The sequence below is a fragment of the Salvia miltiorrhiza genome, chromosome 4, assembly GCF_028751815.1.
Source record: "Salvia miltiorrhiza cultivar Shanhuang (shh) chromosome 4, IMPLAD_Smil_shh, whole genome shotgun sequence".
Classification (NCBI taxonomy): Eukaryota; Viridiplantae; Streptophyta; class Magnoliopsida; order Lamiales; family Lamiaceae; genus Salvia; species Salvia miltiorrhiza.
Genome location: NC_080390.1, coordinates 4460076 through 4480957, shown reverse-complemented (window position 1 = coordinate 4480957; position 20882 = coordinate 4460076). Strand labels below are relative to the sequence as shown.

Here is a 20882-nt window from a genome sequence, read left to right as displayed (position 1 = left end):
TCATTACTGTATTTGATATTATTTCTCATAGTCATTTACAAAAAAGATATCCATTAATTGTCTTGCGAACTAAAATGATTCATTGAATAGTTTTTCTTAATCCCAAGATTTAAAAATAATTGAAGTAATATATGAAGCTGACCTAAAATAATACTCAAATCTCTACATAATTTTTAATTTTATGATAGACCGAATAATGAACTACTACTATATAAGTTGTGAAACGACTCTCTCTCTCTCTCTCTCTCCACAGAGAGGAATACAGCTCACTCTTTTATTCAAACTTCTAACAGAATCGAACATTATTTTGAAACCATGTCCCACACAAATTTTAAAGGTCCACCTTTTTTTTTTTTTTTTTTCTGAGAAATGATTGACTTCCACACTAGCCCATTTCACCCCACACCCATGATCTCATTAAAATCATTGGATGAAAAAGAAGCAAAAAACCCCATCTTCCTTATTTCCTTCACTTTAACATGTTCGACACTTCCATTTTTTATTGTTTAAGTTGGAAGATCTCTGAGGACTATATTGTGCACTTTATGATAGGAACACATTTAAATTTTTATTAATCGTGATAAATGAATGAATTGCAATATTAAAACATTAATAATTACAGAATATATGAAATTATATGATTCGATCATAGTTAATAAAAATACAATTTGATTTTATCTCATGAACCAATGATAGTAAATGGATAAAACTTGCTTCTCATGTCCAATTACAATGGGATTTGTTATTCATGCAATGTCAAAGAAAATCCCTTAGAACTTGAATTTTCTTCTTGCCAGACTGCGACATCTAAATGAAGACGATGAATTTCAAAGCCACCAATAAGAAAAACATACCATTAAAAGAAAATTTCAAAACTACTGATCTTTCATAGAAAAGAAATTGAATTTAGGAACTTGTGGATTAAAAAAATAACACCAAGTCTGATAGCGTATTTCTCCATCTGCATTCTGTTCCATAACATAACAAGGAACGTTTCGATTCTATATTTGGAGATTAGCTACCCTTTGTACAGATTCTAGTTAGTACTACACTGCATTAAACAAGACTGATAAACCTACAAATCGACTAACACATTAGTCCAATCATCCGCGACATACAGCACTAGACGAGAAACCCCACTTGATCACCGATAAAGCAGAGTTCATCGAACACTAACCTTGTCAATCATGTCGTGAGGTTCCTTCTTGTCGCTTCCATCTTCAACAGAAGATCCTTGATATCTGTTTCCATCCTCATTTTCATATTGAAGTATTCCTGATACGCTCTTTCGAGAGCCTGGAGCTCTTCCACCTTCTGCTTTCGCATCTCCTCAGCTTCAGCCAAACGAAGTTTGGTGATCCGACTTGTGTATTCTTCTTCAATTCTTTCGCTTTTGGTCACTGAAATGCGTTTCAGGGCTTCAGATTCCTTTCTTGCATCCTCTGCACGTGCTTGAAACATCTTAGCCTCAGCATGTTTGATTCTCACGATGCTCTCCAGTTCAGTCAATTATAGGCTCCTTTTGGGTAATTTTGGGGATATCCATGTTCACTGTGTACTTATCATTCTTATTGGTGCTGTAGTCATGAATTAAATTGACTGGATCTCCCAAGAGAGGAGCCTTTTCTGGATAAACAGGCTTCATCCACCCAGCTCCATGGCTAGACCCAGCAATGCCGTTGCTGCCTTCTTGTTTTCTTGCTGGCAACTCTTTTCTGGATTCAATTACATTGCCAGACCTTTCCAAATTGGTTTCTGTGACAACAGAAAGCCGTAAGCAAATTTAAGTCGTCTAATAGGCAATCAAAAATATATTCAGGGCAAAAAACAAAATGTGAAAAATGGTAATATGTAGATGCATGAAATAAGAAACTTCCAAACTTCCATGATCAACTGTGACAAATAAATAACAAGAACAAGTACACGGTTTCAAAAATGAATAGTGGCTTAAAACAAAGAAGATAAATCTTAGATCAACTATTTAGTACTAGTAACTAGCATAGAGAATGATACAATATAGCAGATTGGAGTACTTTTGAACTTCGAACTTTTCTAGATAGGGCAGACATGAAATTTCCATGGGAATGAAACATGCTTCAAGACATTGGGTGATAGAAATCAGCATTATAATTGCAACGCTTTGTAAAACATATAAACGAGCATCACTCCCTCTGCAAACATGACATAACTAGTATAAGATCATCGTCCAAATACCAGAGGTGTTAAAAGTACTATATCTTAGGCTGAAAAGTAAAAACACTATCAAATTTAGAAGTGAATAGATATAATTGGGGCAATCAATAGTGAGGCCGATCAAGTTCTGCAGCTAGTGACTTCATAGAACATACAAGAACCTAAGAAAATGGGGGAAGGCAAATGAGTCAACTGAACCAGAGCACCAGTTTTCAGAAAACAAAACCACATTCACAATTGGTATTTCTACAGCTTAATGTCATTGAAACTTGCATGGTAGGGCTAAGATGTTCTTATACCACCAAAACCATTAATGAAATGGGAAAAAATATTCCCAAAGGTGTAAGGCGAGAGGGTATCTACTTTTAATCACCCACACTCTGAAATTTCCTAAAACTTGCATGCTACAGCTACGATATTCTGCAACAAAATACCAGCTACAGATGGCAATATAATATTTCCAGTAGTGTAGAGCGTAGAGCAAAAGAGGATGTTCTACTTTTGGTCTTCCCCACTATACAAATTTCATAAAATACTCTCTCAGCAATTGTTTACCCAGCTCCAAGATAATGCATGATAACAACTGATTATGAGAACGATGTGCTTACGTAAGGGAATTTTAAAGAGAAAATGAGATGACAGACCAAACATACCAGTGAAAAAGTTTATTATATAATTCTGTGCCTCCTGAAAATCTGATCTGTTAGCCAATCTAGACAGCATCCGCACAGCAATTTCGTGGAGCTGTTTCCCTCTAACATCCTCACTGGCATAAAATATTCTTCTCACATATTCAAGTTCTCTGGAAAGATTTTCTGGAGTCCATTCTTTGACGAAGTTCTGGAAAACCTCCTTTACAAAACCAAACATCTCAGATGGATGATCACAGGCAACACAGTAGAACTGCATTTCTGTGGTTCCTTGAGCACCGGATGCACTACGCCCATTTCTGATATGAGATTCTCGTAACCCACAATCTGCATGGCACCAATGTAAGCATACATCACAACCGACCCAACTACATGTGTTAGATGCCATGTCAAACTTTGAACACACAAGACACATGCAATCCCTGCAAAAGTCACTCCGCTGCGAACATATTTTGCAGTCACATTCATCCACAGGAAGAAGACTCCGACAATTAAGATTTCTACATCGCATATTGAGAAATATTTCTGCCAAATCTGAGGAGGCGATATCATCTTTCTGCAGAACAAATTCACGAAGCCCTGTTTTCAAAGCCACCAAGATCTCCAATTGGGTACGATTTGCATTTAGTAGCATATCCAGAGTAATATCTGACCTCTTCTGTAATGCCTTCTGCAAAGCACTCAGCTGCCACTGCTTACCTGGGTTTGAGATTATATCACGGGCAAACTCTTTAATAGATGGCACGTGCTTCGCATTCATGTCATTAAACCTCCGAGCCATTGTATGTATTGGTTCAGAGACTATCATAGTAACTATAGACTCGGCGAGGTCAGAGCCAACCCCCAACTCTTGATCTTTACCATCCCTGCCGTTGTTCCTTTGCAAACTACCAGAATCCTTCTCTGTCAGAGATTGCCTGCTGTCTTTCGAATACTCCAGTCCATTTTCATAAGGGCCAAAACCTTGAGCTCCAGATAACTGTTTACTACTTAATTGCCGTTCAAGACCAATCAGCATCTTGGAGCTTCCTCCAGTAACTCTCATATTTTGCAGGGCAGCTTGTCCACTGGAGTTGCCTTGGGATACCTGAGATTGCTGATGCAAGACATTTTCTCTAGATGACATTCCTTGATATGTAGAACCCTCCTTATTCTTAGTCTCATCTAAAGACAAGGCTTTCCAATCCACCCCCTGAAATAGCGGCTTGCTACCAACAGATTTCTCATAATCAAGTGCATTATGAGTGAGAGAACAGCTAGGGTTGTGAGTGAACTGCTGGGATCCAGAAAACGACATTGAAGCTGTAAACCCATCAGAATTTGTCCGAAACGAGCTAGCAAATGATTGAACACTTCTTGCATGACTAGGAGAACCCGGAGCTTGCCTCTGAGAACCAATTGGCAATAATACATTTGGCAAGCTAAGAGAAAGTTCAAGAGCCAATTTATCATCTTTAGGCTTGCTATGTGTTGATTGCTCCACTTTCTCTGGCTTTTTAATTGGATCAGTTGAGAAAAACTGGAACCCCCTGGTACTTGGCCCTTCCATTTCAGTGTCTCTACTTTCTGTGAGATCCCTTGGTTTGTTATCAACCTCCAAATTCTCTGTAAAGAGAATGCCGATCAGAGGGCAATAAAGCAACACATTTACCCTTGTCCTTCATACTTGGGGCTGTTCTCTCTGTAGTAGGCAGTTCACTTTTGCATGTTTCTTGTACACTTCCTGCCACTTCCACATCATCTGCCTTGACTTGATTGTTAACAATCCGGTCTTCCTGTTGCTCCTGCAAAGTTGAGAGCTTCTCATCACATGTGCTGTCTGCAACCTCCTCCAAACAGCCCTCTCTTCCATCATCCCTTACATGGTCACCGCCCCCATTTTCTCCTTTTGCATCATTATCATCTCTATTTCCCCCTGCCCCTCGGAATGATGTATCCCGACAATCAGGCAAGTCGCCATTTTGGCTAACAACGTCTTCAGCCTCCTTAGATTGTCCATCTTCAGCTTGATCCTCACAGCTGTCCACTTTACTCATGTTCCCCTTTTCTACTGATGAGAAACTCACCTTGTCCAGTGATACTTTGTTTTCAACCCGGGTTTCATTATGGAGCTGCTTCTCAGGCTGAGGTCTGTCTATCAGCAGCTTTATCTTCAATAACTGGCTTCACGGCAGGCACATCGGGTTGCGGATCAGGCTCCAGCTCTCCTTCTTCCCGTTCACTGCTGGGACCGCCACTCTCCACTTGCATTTCCTCAGATTTCTTGCATTCAACACTCCTTGATCGCTCACTTCCGGAATCCTTAGACCAGGCTGGAGATTTTGCATCTCTGAATCCCTGTGGAGACTTTGCCTTGCCAACTTCCTTTGATTCCACTCTAGTTCCTCTACTCGCCTCACTGCCACTCCTGGCCCCATCATCAGCGTCTTTCCCACTACCAAATCTCCTCCACGATGCACCAATACCCTCCCTTTTAGGCCTATCCCTCTCAGACCTAAACCCCTTGGGAAAGTCTCTCCTAGGTGCAGAAAAGCTCTGAGAACGATACATCTGATCCATCCCATAACCAGCCCTAGGCGATGAGCTCAATATCCCTCTATCGTTCCCGTTCCCATTCCCATTCCCATCTTTATGGCGATCGTAACTCTTTCTCCTATCATAATTCTCCAAATCATAATCCGGCCGCTTCCTAATCAATTTTGAGCTCTCCCTCTCATCTTCTAACCGATCATACCTAGATGTTGATGAGGATAAGACCTTCCTCCCACTATCAGATGATCTGTAGTAAGAGCTCCTATGCAAAGACGAAGATGAACGCTGGGGAGCAGCCTCATCTTCTCTTCTTCCCCAATCCTTCAGAACACCCTTCTCCCCGTACGAGTGCAGATCATCACTGGACCTCAACCTCTTCATAATTTCCAGTCTCTAAATCAATTATTACAAATAAAATAACATCGCCATACTAAAATACAAACACCTCACCCCAAATACTCACGAAAAGCATATGAACCAACAAAATAACCCTCCTACAGCACAACAACACTGATACAAAACGAATCAACAGATCGACTCAAAATTTCAAATCAACCACTAAACCTACCGATTAACTGAGCTGACAGAACGTGAGCCAAGCCATATCCTCAACTGAAGAAAATCACCAACACATAGATAAAGATAAAGGTGGAAGAAGCGTCAGCTCTACTTCACCAGCCTAACCCTAGTTTTCACCAAAAATAAGCAAGGAGGGAACAAAAGTCGAAGCTTTAGGTAGAACCAAACCCAGATTCAAACGTGGGTCGCCGGAGAGTAAAGCGGCGCGTGGGGGATTTGCATATGTAGGTTGGAGTTGGGATTTGCTTTGTATACAGTCAACGGAAATTTTTAAAGTAGTGGGGTTGGGTTGGGAGAAAGATGAAGACTTGAATACGCAAAGTGCGCATAGCGCACCGGTCAAGGCTTTGGGAAGTGTAAACAATCTGGTGGGGGAGGGGGTGCGTAGTGCGCCTCATGTGCAGGTTAGATATCCTCACCATTTAGTCAACTCGGGTTTGAAAAAGTTAAAGTTAACCGGTTGCTCTTTCTACGTCACCATCGTTTTTTTCTCTATAAATAAATCTTTTCCTACTAAAATAAATTTATACAAGGAATTTGATAAATCTCTATGCTTTTTCTTGATTTTAATTTTTTTTTTTACCAACTTGTGTCATTTATGAAGGAATAAAATAAATCTCTTTTTCTCAAATACTAGCAATGTCTGCATGCGTGTGGAAGATTTTTTTTAAGATTTTTATGATATAAATAATTTAAAACAACAAATATTGAAATAATTAATAGTATTAGGGTTCGTTTAGTAAGGATGATTAGGGTGTATAATATTAATTATGACAGTATCTTATTTGGTAAGAAGTAATACAAAACACACGGCCCTTTATAAATTAAAAGTCTAAAAATATTGTACTGATTTGATTGATTCTACAAACCATCTGCATAGATGATATACGTAATACAAATCTTAATTATAATTATTATTAATTTTAATACTTTATATAATCTTAATACATTGCACTAAATTATATTTTATAGATATTTTAGTGCATTTTACAAACATAATATTAATATAAGCTAGTAATTTACCCAAATTTTACAAGAAAACATTTTATATTATAAGGGTGCGTTTACTTTGATGGATAAATTTATCATGGATAAACGAGGGATAACAAAAATTTATGCATTTAAATGTCTCATTTGTTTTCCCACATTTTACACAAAATAGAAGTTCACAATTTTTATTTCCTTATTTTCACTTCAATGCTGGATAATATTATCACACCAAAAATTGAGGGATAATATTTTTCCTCTTTAAAATGAAAATAAGGAAGGAAAAATGGTGAGCTTTTCTTATGTGTAAAATGTGGGAAAAGAAAGTAGATATTTAAAAGCATAAATTTTTGTTATTCCTCCTTTTTTTCATAATAAATTTATCCATCAAAATAAACGCACTCTAAGTTTGCACACTAAATTTATATGTATAAATTTTAAAGATAAATCAAATAGTACTTTATTTTAATACGACGGTATTTGACCAATCTTTAGGAAAAAATGTTATAAATAAATAAAATTATAATAGATAAACAGGATAAAATATCTTTCTTCATTTTGTTTTTCAGTTTATGTGAAAAATTATGTCTATAAGGTAATCAAAATATGGATAGAGTATATTCTACCACATTTGAGAACCTACGAGGGTACAAACTATTCTTTTCGTTTCTTTTCTTTGTTTGACTGGCGCAGTCAAATTTAATAGCATAGGTAAAATACAACAATTAAAACTCAAGATTTGAATTTCCACCACATTCCCTAAACCAAATAATAATTGTGGGGAGTGTTAAAAAAAATATATGAGTGGTTGAAAGCATTGATTTGACCCCTCAGAATTGGCTTATTTTGACTCTTGTTCTTTTCCAATCGTAGATTCACAAGCAGCAGATGCAAGCAAACTCCATTTTTGCCCTTCTTTTATTTACTTTATTATTTATTAAATTATTGTTTGACGACTGTGTGTGACCCATGGCCCACCAATAATGGAGGACAACTTGTTTATGTTGTGTCTACTAATCAAATCAAATTGGACTTTCCATAAATTTACTCCCAATTCAAATCAAACCCATATTTAAGAAAAGAAGTTCGAAATTCAATCACATAACTATATAAGTAAAATAAAGGATTGGAATTACGTTAACTATGGGGATATTTACTTATTATAGTTTCTTATTTAAAAAGACAATGTACGCATGATTAGATAATTTACTTTAATAATACTTGTTTTATTCACTCCATAAATAATGAAGCTATTGTTTCTCAATCATTGTAGATGTTGTATAGGCAAGATAAGATCTGTATAGGGATATAAATAGGGCATAATAGGTTGGGTACACAAAAATTCATATGCAACTGGGTAAAGTATATGCTAGGCCGACCTCATTGAGGTTCCCCGCTCTGATTTCGACACGTCATTCCTTGAACTTTACTCGGTTCGCCACTTGCTTAGTGGACCAGCCCGGTTCCAGCGAATACTTAAACCGCCGGCCCATGCTGGGTTTTTGTTTACTTTTGAAAATTATCCTGAAGCTGTATTTTTTTTGTCTCGGTAATGGTGTCAAGCTTGGTAGACACGTCGTTCATCTTTTCTCCATGGATTTTCGATGTCTCCCTGCTCGTTAAATATGGAAAATGGGTGAGTTGCAATAGTTTGCAGGGATCCGGCAAGGAATATGGCGACATCGCATACGAGACCTCCTGGTAATTCGTTAATCCTTTTTCTATTGTATTGCAGTTTTTATGGTTTTCCTTTTTCCAGTTTAGCTTCGTAGTATGAAATTGTTCCTTTTTTTATTGCGTTGTAATTAGACTCTGCGTTGTACTATGTGCTTCAAATGAGTTGTCTTTGGATTAATTTGGTACTTTGATGCGTGTATTTTATCATTAATTTAGTGTGCTAGGAATTTGATACGGTATGGAGTTATGGGGAGAGTAATTTTAGTTTGTTTTATGTTTTTTAGTATTTTGGAATAATTATGTTATAAATAGAAGCAACCTTTATATTTAGTTGTTATTCTTTGGAAATTTGTAAGCAACCTTTATAATCTAAATATTAGTATTATCTGAAAACTCATAAGGCTTTATGTGTCGATCTAGCATCCTTATTGTTGTATTTTGGTTACAATTGTCGTTAACTGATATTTTTATTGTTTTGAATCATTGCAAGGCGTGGAAATGACATGTGCATCTCAAATGTGGTATATCGAAGAAGTTCGCGCTTTGTTATCGGAGTCTAATATGTCTATGTTGCGGGGTTCGTCATTTGGCCATTTGTTGGACATTGGAGAGATGCACTTTGTGGAAGAGATATACAATAACTTGTGCCGGAGATTGCATAGTAGTAGCTTGGATCGAATGTCACTACAATTTATCATCGCTGAACACGTGGTGGAGTTTAGTTTGTCCGATTTTTGCTTAATGACAGGAATGAATTGTAAAGGTAACACCACAACACCAGAACATTCGAAATTACATTGTTTAGCCTTTGGTTCGAGGGATGAAATAAATTTTGGAGATATTCATGAAGAATTTCGGAAAGAAAGCGCGAAGAGTGGAGGGAAATTCAATTCTCTGTTTGAAATTAGCATACCTATTCCTTATTTATGGTTTGTTTGGTTTGAAGGACCCGACAACTGAGAAACTCAATCTGGGGTGCATTCATTTATTGGAGGATATTATCAAATTTAATGATTTTCCATGGGGTAAGGTTGCATATGAGAGCCTTGTTTGTTGGACCCATCGGTCAAAGCATGAAATCGAAAATCTTGATTTTGTAAACCAAAAAATGAAAGTTGAAGTAAATGGTTTTGTATTTGCTCTTCAATGTTGGGTCTTTGCGGTAATCCCCGCCGTTGGTACATATTGTGCCTCCCTGAAGCACGAACACTTGAACACTTTTCCTCGATTATTGAAGTGGTGCGTGACAAGGAAATTAGAATCTGAAATTGAAGATTTGTGGAAATTTTTCCTTCCAAACAAGGGTTGTGATCCTGTAAGTGTAATTGAGTCACCCTCTAACATAATTATTTGGCGATACGTATTAGTCACTGTATGATCCCTTTTTTTGATTTTGCAGGTTCGTTTGCTTTTAACAATGGGTGATAAGAATAGGTTGTTCAGACTTGGAATACCGCCGACGATGCACGTTGCTTCCCCTATCCTCGTTCTCGACGTCGACAAGAATGTGGGACGGGAACTCGATTTCGATGATGTTAAACAAGGAGGTAAATCCTCAAATAAGTATTTGGGAAAACGTAAGGTTTTCCCCCGTCGGTGTGGGTATTGGGAAGAATGTGAAGAATAGTTCGCGTCGACAAAAATCATGTGAGGTGGCGTCTTCCAAATGTAAGCGGAAGAACTCGGCCAGCTCTAATATAGGAATATCTGGGGAAGAAAGCCATTCGAAGATGTTTACTAGTACCCCCCAAAGTAGAGTCGGCGTAAATCCGGCAGACGACAATGTCAGCCCTTTCTTTTCCTTATTAATGTTATCTTTTAGACGTGTTTTTTTTTTTTGTTTTTTAAATTTTGTATGTGTCTTATTGACTTGTGTTTTTCTATTGATTTTCCTTACTGTGTGAAGAATCAATTGACCTCTTTTGAATATTATGTGAAGAAAAAATTTGCATCCATTGAGAGTGAATTCCCGAAACGCAATCCTGTTTTGCACGATGATTATCTTAGCATTTCTAACCATCTGATCGATATTGAAACCCGTGTGGATGTTGAAATTGATCACGAACCATTGTGTAACCCACGCATCGTCGAAATGCGCAAGACAAATGAGAATGAAATGCGGTTTCTATTCGATCCCAATGAAATGGATTTTATTTATCCGGAGCTGAAACCCTACATGCTTTGGATTGCAGCTCATGTGGAGAGTAATAAGTAATTTATTTTTGGAGTTTACCGTGCAGTTATTTAATTTTTTTTTGTATTAGTGGGAAAATCCTAATTTTTTTGTGTTTTTGGAGGCAAGAAGTAATAATGTTGCCGTCCGAAGTTCTAAGGTTTGCGGACCAAAAGTGGTTTGATGTGCTGTGGAAGCGCGATGGATGGCTTGAGAATATTGTACGTTCATTCCCAAATTAGTATTAATTTTATATATTTTCTAGCCCCAATGACATTGATGCCCCACAAAACATTGTTGTGCAACACATTGATGCTTTGATTAATTTGCTAATTATCTGGTATGATAATGATGCACGGATATGCCAACGAAGAAAGTGGTCATGCATTGAAATTGATTGCTCCGTAAGTATATTTGTTAAAAACAGCTGTAGGTTTGTAACTATCCACTATGATGTTTTGAAGATTGCAATGCATATGTATATATTTTTGATGTCTTGTAGCAAGCTCTTCGGGAGTTGAGTTATACCGATGTGACTCCAACTGTTATGCCTTACGTCACTGGTGAGCGACCTGCTAGAGGTGGTTTGAGTTGGAAGGATGCTACACATTTGTTTGGTGTGGCCAACATCAACAAATGTCATTGGGTTTTTTTTTTAGATTTCCCTTTTTGAGCAACGCATTACCGTATATAACTCGTTAAGGCAGTGTTGGGACTTGATTGTGCCCCAGTTTGCCAATATGCGTAGGAATCTACCGAAAATTTGTGAACTTGATGGTTTGTGGGACTTACATATTCGTGGGCGTTGTCCTTTGAAAGAGACTTGGGACTTAGTTGAGTACCCGAACCCCGGTACTCAACCCCCCTCGACAGATGAATCACTCTGATTGCGGGATTAAGTGGAATTTCTTAGTTGAGTTTATTCTTCCCATTATTCTACCCATTCGTGTTTATTGACTTTATTCTTTCCATTGCGGGATTAAGTGGAAGAACACTCAAAGTATTCGGATGGAATGGAAGATTATGAAGTGGGTATGAGATGTGTGGAAGGAATTTGGTGAATTTGAAGTGAGTTGGGAGTAATTTGATGAAGAAAAAGTGTAAATTTCGTGGGTTTTGGAGTGAGGGAGTGAAAGGAAGTGAAAGAATGAGGAAAATGGGAGAAAAACCATTTAAAACGCACATGCCCGCACGCACGGCGACCGCCGCCTGACCGCCGGGGTCAGGCCAAATTTAACAAAGGAGCCGGCGACCGCCGCCCGACCGCCGCGCGGTCGCTGTGCGTGCGGGCAGGTGCGTTTTAAATGGTTTTTCTCCCCTTTTCCTCATTCTTTCACTTCCTTTCACTCCCTCACTCCAAAACCCACGAAATTTACACTTTTTCTTCATCAAATTACTCCCAACTCACTTCAAATTCACCAAATTCCTTCCACACATCTTATACCCACTTCATAATCTTCCATTCCATCCGAATACTTTGAGTGTTCTTCCACTTAATCACCAACATTCAAGTTTGGGGGTTTTTGTGTTGGGTTTGCAAGTCTTCACTTATTTTTGCTAAAGATTCAAGGTAACTCACTTCTATCCTTTGCTTTTCTTGTTATTCTTGCTAGTTTCACTAAGATTTTTGCTATTGTTCTAGCCTAGCTTGGTAATTTAGCTTGATTTTATGATATTGGAGTAGTTAGTGTAGTTCTTTATTTTGTGAAGTTAAGTTGTGAATTGAAGCATGCTAATCACTAGTGGTTTACATGTTCATCTTACTTATGTTTTTTTATTAATGCTAGCATGTTAATTTGTTGTAGAATTCAGCTTGATTTTGTGATTGGGAAGTAGGCTTTGCTCATGATATGTTTTGCTTTGCTTATTCATATGAGTAGAGTTAGCTTGGAATTGTGATATTTAAGGATTGAGTTGTGGATTAGGGAGATGATTTATAATGGAAGATGTTGCTAAGTTAGGAGCTTCATTGCTTTATATTTGTTGGTTTGTTGGTTATAGATGGTGCTTTGGAATTGATTGTAAAATTTTTGTAGGCACCATGGCACCAAAGAAACGAAATGGAAGCGCTGGAGCCTCGGGGTCGAGAAATGCTCCATTGACACCCGATCAACCCGAGTATCACGGCGTGGTACTCATGTCGAATCTAGATCGACCAAAGTTTGCAGCATTGTGGCATCGAAAGATTGAGCCCACACGCTATGCCGACCCGGCTGTGCTCCAAGAGATGGGGGTTTATGGAGATGTCCAGCAGTTGTTCGCCAACATTGGGTGGAACCGAATTCTTGAAGGAGGATGGCCTACGATCGAGAGAGTTGTGCTCGAGATGATGAGCACGTTTGATGAGAGAGTGATGTCGGAGACGTATCCCAACTCGATGGCCTTCCAGCTCAACAACAATTGGGAGCATGATGTGGATACGAGCACCATTAACAGCATCTTTGAGTGCTCTACTGATTGTGCTTTCACACATCTTGCCGGATTTAGACCGAAGGAGCTGTGGCGGGATTTGGTGCAACCCGAAGGTGGTGTATACGCGTCGGGCACATCCAAGGCAGCTAGCATCAGAAACCCGATCTTTCGGGCAGTTCAGCGCATCATCGCCCATACTGTTCTCGCTCGTAAGGAAAACAGTAATGTTAGCCAGTTGGACCTCTACATTATCTATGCTATGCTCACTAGAACCCACATCAGCCTCGCCGACATTCTGGTTCAGCAATTTTACAGAGTCGCCAAGGCCCCCAAGGGCATTATTACGATTGGAGGGATGCTCACTCCCATTGCTTTACACTTCTGTCGCGAGGTGAGAGATTGGCAGGCTATGAGGGGTGAAACTTTACTGCATGCTAGCCGGATGTTTGATATGCGAGTGATTTCCCGAGTTCATCCGCCTTTCACGTTTATTCAGAGGGATGGGGATCACTTTCCCCTGCCCAACACTGCGCTCACTACGGTCAATGGTCGCTATGACATGATCAACTGGAAGTTAGACACTCCTGCTCATCGTGCACTGGCAGGCCCATGAAGAGGCGGGCATGGGGTGCAGGCGCAAGTAGAGATTGAGGTAGATGATGAGGAACCGGCGGTGTCTCCTCCCCATGCACATCAGGGCGCTGCTGCCGGCGCAGGAGGCCACTATGATATGGCAGCTTTGACTGAGAGGATGGGTAGTTTGGATGCCCAGTTTACCGTCGTTCGTGGCGATATGATGGCTGTGAGAATGGCGCAGCAAGAGGCCGACCGACGCCAGGCAGAGTTTGAAGCTTATGCACGTGAGCAGTTCAGACGCCAGCAGCAGTTTGAGGAGTATCAGCGAGCTGAGATAGAGCGTCAGATGGCTATGCAGGAGGAGCTTTTACGCGAGTACCGGCGGTTTCGTGATCCACCGGCCTCCTGATTGCGTTTCTGTGAGTATGCATCACATAACCTTTATCTATTTTTCCCTCCAAATTTATTTTCGAGCTTTTGCTCCTTAATAAGTTTGGGGGAGGGGGATGGAGATTGGTTATGTTTTGCATTATTTTTTCTAGTTTTTTCTCGCTGCTATTCTGTTTTCGTAGCATGTTGGAGTCTGGTGTGTTCTTTACTTGCTTGTTTTGTTATGTTTTAGTTGGTTGGTGCTTTGCTGCAATGCTTTTGAGTTGGTTATTACTCCATTAGATTTTTGGTGAGGGGCTTATGATGATTTCTTTGATAAAATTTTGTAGAATTCAATCTTCTTTGACAAGTTGAGCATAATTTGAACTAATTTGCATAATTTAGGGTGATTTTGACCTTGATTTTGGGACGTTGAATAAACCTGTGAGGATTTGAGCTATAACTGTTTATCATGCACAGTTTATTCTTTGTTGTGAGTTTTGTCATTGCATGTGGTGATCTTCTAGAACTTGCCATAGTTTCTGTGTTGAGGTTGCTGTTGTGCCCAGGATTAGGAGATGATTTTAGGCCATCTTTTGTTAGCCACATTATTTTCCCAAACACTGTCCTTAATGAAAAATTTATCCTTTGTTATCCACTTTGAGCCTATTTAGCTTTTATTCTTTAGCTGGATGATAGGGGGTGATGTAGTATATGGGGATCTTTATGTGGTGAATATTCATAGTGGGTTGTGAAAAAGAAGGGATGATTTTGTGTTACTATTTACTCTTATGAGCTCTAGAAAAGTTGTGAAAAAAAAAAACAAAAAAAAAGAAAAGAAAAAAAAAGAAAAAGAAAAAGGAAAAAAAATGTGAAGTCGAGTGTATGTTGAGATATTTGTTTGAAAGTCGACTTTGTGTGTTGGAAAGAAGTTGAGAGCATAAAAGAGTGTTTAGTTCTGTTTTGTGATGATTAAATCCCTTGAGTTTTGTTGATTATGGTGACATAGTTGGGTGGAAGATGGAATTTATTCCATGCTTGATTGTGAAGCTATAAGGTTGGTGTTCTTGATCTATTTGAGTCACTTAGCCTATATTTCCCTACCTTAACCAATGTCCCTACATTATAACCCAAAAATAAAGACCTATTTGATCTTAGTCTTGGCACACTTTTAGCGATGGAGATTGTAGACGATTGGCAAGCCTATGGTAAGTGATCTGCATTGCATTGAATTCGATGAGAGTATACACGTCCCATCATACACATTGAGAGTTGAGTGAAACACATACATAGTGAGATTCAATTGTTTGAAATTCAAGGTTGATTTTGCTTTAAGTTGTGTTTAATTGGTGAACTTTGTGTTTACTTGTTGGAGATTTGAGAATTCTAACTTTCTACGTTTTTCTAAGGCCTCTGTGATCCAAATTTCTGCCCATTCGTGTTTATTGAGTTTATTTGAGTTTATTCTTTCCATTATTCTTAGTTGACTTTATTCTTTCCATTATTCTTTCCAAAAAGTTGATCACTAATTTCTTAGCAACAAATACCGCAACTAAACAGTGTAATTGTAGCACAGAAATAGCAAGCAGAGTATCGTATCCACAGAGACTATTATGACGAAATCACTATATCTATTTCCTAAACAGACTCTCACAGTATGCAGGTAAACGAAAGCAGGAAGGTTTAATTAACTTATACTAAAACACAATTAACAATAATTAAAAAGACGTAGGAAAATTCGAATATTAAAAGACAACTGATCCTAGGGTAGTAAATTTATTAACTAAATCCACATAATAAATCTATTAATCCTATGTACCAGTTTAATCCAGTTATGATGAGAGATCACTTAATTAATCAATCACTCTCGCTAGAGCAGCAACGATCGTAGATTAGTAAATTATCTATCTCCGTTAGGTCTCAAGAAAATCTACTAACTCCCAATAGCTCATAAGAATAGCTCCCTATGATCCACCTATCTCCGCTAGGTCTCAAACCGAATAGCTAAACATGCAAACTATTGATCAGATAAATCACAAGAAATTAAGCACCAGGAATTATGAATCATAAACTGGAAGGCACAAAGGTATTAACAAATAAATCACATAAATTCAATCAACTATTTACAAACCCTAGAATCAGCTAAAGGGAACTAGCCAGACATGCTGAAATAAAACATAAACATAATTAAGAATAATGCAATTATAAAAACTAAATTGTATAAAAACCGAATGAAAACGATTGTAGCGACCCGGCGGCGGTCGGGCGGCGATCGCCGGCTCCTTTGTTAAATTTGGCCTGACCCCGGCGGTCAGGCGGCAGTCGTCGGGTCCTGCGATTTTTTTTTTTTTTAAGAACAGAAAAAAAAAGGGAATTATATAAAAAAAAAACTACTTGAAAAAACGAAAAAGAACTATTAAACTAAAGAAAAACAAGCTAAAAGAAAGCAATAAAAATTGGGTTACCTCCCAAAAAGTGCTAAAATTAACGTCTATAGCTTGACGGTACCTCAAACTCATGGGTCATTGAATTCGACAACTTCAAGACCACGATCCACGTTCGACTTGAAGTACGGTTTGAGACGATGACCATTGGCAGTGAAAGTATTGCCATCAGCAGCTAGGGGTCTAAACAAACCAAGCCGCTCGCGAACTATTCGGAGCTCGGCTCGAAAAAAGCTCGTTCAAGTTCGTTTAGAGAAGCTCGATAAATAAACAAACCAAACTTGAGCTTAGTAGTATTCGGCTCGTTAGCTCGTGAACATGTTCGTCAAGTGATTCAGCTAGAAAAATATAAATTATTAGTATATACAACTTATATTTATCCACTGAAATTAATAAGTAATTGTTTAAATCTCTAATTAATTTTATTTGTCATAAGAAAATAATTAATATATTTATTATTTTAAATAAAATAATTTATTCATAAAATAAAATAATCAACATTTTAAATATAAATATAAATTTAGAAAGTTCGTATAGGCTCGATTAGGCTCGTGAGCCGCTCGCGAGCCTCAAAGTATTCGGTAAGTAAAGTTCGGGATTCGATTCGATACTAAACAAACCAAACTTGAGCACACCACTATTCGGTTCGGCTCGGTTCGATTACACCCCTATCAGCAGCGAACAACTCATACGTCCCATTCCAATTGCTCTTATGCACCACATATGGCCCTGTCCATCTTGATTGCAGCTTACCAGGAAACAAACACAATTTAGAATTGTATAAAAGTACCTCATCTCCTGGCTTGATTTCCTTGGTGCGAATGTTCAAATCATGGAATTTCTTGGCTCTCTCTTTGTAGATGCGGGAACTCTCATAAGCCTCATTCCTCCATTCATCTAACTCCGTCAACAAATCACGCCTTGTATGACCAGCCTCCTTGAACTCCAAATTGATTCTCCTCGTCGCCCAATATGCCTTGTGCTCAATCTCAACAGGTAAATGACATGACTTGCCAAAGACAAGTTGATAGGGAGACATGCCAATCAGAGTTTTGTAGGCAGTGCGATACGCCCAAAGAGCATCATCTAGGTGCTTCGCCCAATCCTTCTTGTTGGCCACACTTTTCTCCAAAATTTGCTTGATCTCTCGATTAGCCAATTCCGCCTGCCCATTAGCTTGAGGATGATATGGAGTTGTCACCTTGTGCTTTACTCCATACTTTGCCAAAACGCTTGCTAGCAATTTATTGTTGAAGTGCGACCCCCCATCACTAAGCAACGCTCTCGGTGCTCCGAACCGAGTCAAAATATTCTTTTGCAAGAATTTAATGACTACTTTGGAATCGTTGGTGGCAGTTGGAATCGCCTCCACCCATTTATAAACATATTCCACAGCAAGCAAAATATAGGAAAAACCACATGACGTAGGGAAAGGACCCATGAAGTCAATCCCCCAAACATCAAACAGCTCGACCTCAACAATGATATTCTGCGGCATCTCATCCTTCTTGGTGATATTGCCCATGCGTTGACAACGATCACACGACTTCACAAAAGCATGGCAATCTGCAAAAATTGAAGGCCAATAGAATCCACTATGATTTACCTTCATGGCAGTGCGGTTGGCAGCAAAGTGACCTCCACTAGGTGAGCTATGGCACTCCTCAATGATCTTCGACCATTTATGCTCTCTAACACATCGCCGAATAAAGCCATCGGCGCACCTCCGGTATAGGTAAGGATCCTCCCAATAATAGAACTTGACATCATGGAGGAACTTTTTCTTTTGATAGTGCGACAATCCCTCGGGAAGAGCTCCAATAACCAAGTAGTTGCTATAAACAGCATACCAAGGATCCTTAAATAGCATCGCCCAAATCTGCTCATCGGGAAAAGACTCATTGATGGCCATCTTCGGATCATCCCCCTCGATTGGATTCTCCAGACGAGACAAGTGATCGGCTACCACGTTCTCACATCCCTTTCGATCTCGGATCTCCATATCAAACTCTTGCAGCAATAATGTCACAGCCCGCCCTAACTAGGGATAGTTAGGCCGAGTGATCCACGACTAGGGATGGGGTTAAAGAAGAAGGGAAAGAAAAGGGGCGTCATTTATAGCCGTAAAACTTACTCATCTTAATAAAACTCGTCATTTTTATTCATTAACTCTCAATTGAAAACAGTCTATGAAAGACTGCATAAAAGTTAATTAATATCATTAATCAAGTTATACATCATATGCAACCATTCTCTTAAGACTCAAAGTATGACATAACATACTATAACATCAACAACATCTTGCAGCGGAAAGTAGCTAGACATATGTATGAAGACATATTCTAGACAGGTTAACTATTTATTAACAACCCTGGAGACTCCGCTCATTGCAGCACCATCATCACATCAGCTCAACCTGCACATTTAGAAAACATATGCAGGGCTGAGTACAAAAGCACTCAGTGGGCACGTATGCCTAGGTATAAAAATACATGCTTCAAAACTGTAAATTGTCATGCCATCATAAACAGTACAGCAAGGGAGTTTTTCGCTAAAAAGGCCCAAGCTTACTAAGTTCATTTGTGATTCTTAAAGTTCGTCTGATCAGACTAAGTTCTTTTGTAATCTATCATATCTGAAACTGTGTGCCGGAGAGGTGGCCACCTCTCACGGTCACTTGACCGGCCAACCCGCTAGATGACTCACGGTCACTGGTGTACACTAGCCCTGGCAGGATAGCTATCAACTGCTCAAGACCCGAATTCGATTGCATCATTGGCAAAGCCAAAGCAGATAGATATCATACTAAAATTGAAACATTTTATGGCAAGACAATACTTGAAATAACTTTAACTCAAAGATTTTGTCATGAAATAACTTGCTCAAAGGTAGCATTAAACTCGTTTGATAGATATATAAAACTGAAATTAACAGTTAAATCATCTCATGCATTCATTCGTATAAGAGGCCTACGACAAGCAGGGGATCTCTATATACGTATAGTAAAAGTAATGCCCACCTCGTTGTGTCTCTGTATCAATGAGTAACGTCACTCTCTCCCTCAAGTCGTTACTTCCCAAAAAGACCTTCATCGTTATGAAGAATTGGTGAGAAGTTATAAAAGAAACCTCGATTAATAATCTAATCTCTTTTATGAAACATTAGTATCTCTAATGTTCATCTCTCTTGATTGTTAATCAATATAACAATTATTATCTCTCGTCATTACTCATTAATTATAACATCCTTATGTTATAATTAGCAGCGCTTCAATTAAAAGAAATATTTAACACATCGAAAAGTCCACTTTCTTAGCAGATCTATTCGCTCTCATCTCGTCTAATTAACCGATTAGAAAGTTAAACTTTCCATTAGGCATGTATTTGAGTCACGGGTCAACAAGAATTGACTATGCTCAAATTCTAATTTCACTAAAAATTTCGGCGTGACCTATTCATATATAATGTCAGCCACGAGATTTCAACGCGTGAATCTCACTACGTGAACTCGTCTCTCGACTCAAAACTTAACATCTTGACATCTTTTCAACGCAAACCAAACAATTCAAAATCATCAAAACTCTTTATCAGTAAACTATCATTTATACTCGACACCAATTGTTCGAGTGTCAGATACCAACATTTATGTGCGTTAATCATAACTCTCACAACTCACACCATTTAGTCATATCGTATCATCCATCAAAACAAATATAATCAAGTTGTTTTCTAGAAAGTTTTGCTGTTTTTGTGTCATCTTTAAAAATTCATAACAACCAACTCAATCATCATAAACTCTCATACCAATTGATCTCAAAAACTCCATGAAGTGTAGTTCACTCTAAAAATGGTAGTTAACCAAAAAGGTTAAAGGTTTTTGGAGATATTGCTCTTTTAGTGCAGGCTGTCAAAGATTGACAGTTTCTGCCAATTTTGTTTAGGCCATTAGAAACCAAGGCAAACCTTAATAAAATTCCATCAAATTTAATCAGCCAAAACTAAAGGTATCCTTGAAGATTTGGTTAAAATTTCACAAGAGAAAACGTTCATATGATCTGCCAAATAAACAATGAAACTCATACACTTTTACTGTTGGAAAAATATGACAGCAGAACAGGGCATTTTTGAAATAATAAACTGCTCTGTTTCAGAGGTCATAAAAATCGAAATCTTATGTTTTTAGAAAAGTATTGAAGTCTAGTTTCGTTTAAAAAAACGGTGATGCAAAATCCTTCATGGATTAATAGATATAAACGTTTTTGTGAAGTCTACCAATAGTTGACAGATTCTG

The 20882-nt window shown here is 38.4% G+C and overlaps 1 protein-coding gene and 1 long non-coding RNA gene across 2 annotated transcripts; both read right to left on the bottom strand.

Moving 5' to 3' along the window:
• Positions 1-884: 884 nt before the first annotated feature.
• Positions 885-6347, bottom strand: LOC131022307 (protein OBERON 4). The gene is given in 5 exon segments (XM_057951755.1): positions 885-1503; positions 1505-1755; positions 2847-4464; positions 4466-4981; positions 4983-6347. Coding segments are annotated over 5 exon segments (3477 nt in total). The 5' UTR covers positions 5757-6347; the 3' UTR covers positions 885-1185.
• A 12384-nt stretch (positions 6348-18731) lies between these two features.
• LOC131022306 (uncharacterized) lies at positions 18732-19877 on the bottom strand. The gene is made up of 2 exons (XR_009101232.1): positions 19612-19877; positions 18732-19008 (listed from the first exon to the last, which is right to left on the bottom strand). It is a non-coding gene; the product is annotated as an uncharacterized LOC131022306 (long non-coding RNA).
• Positions 19878-20882: the final 1005 nt, after the last annotated feature.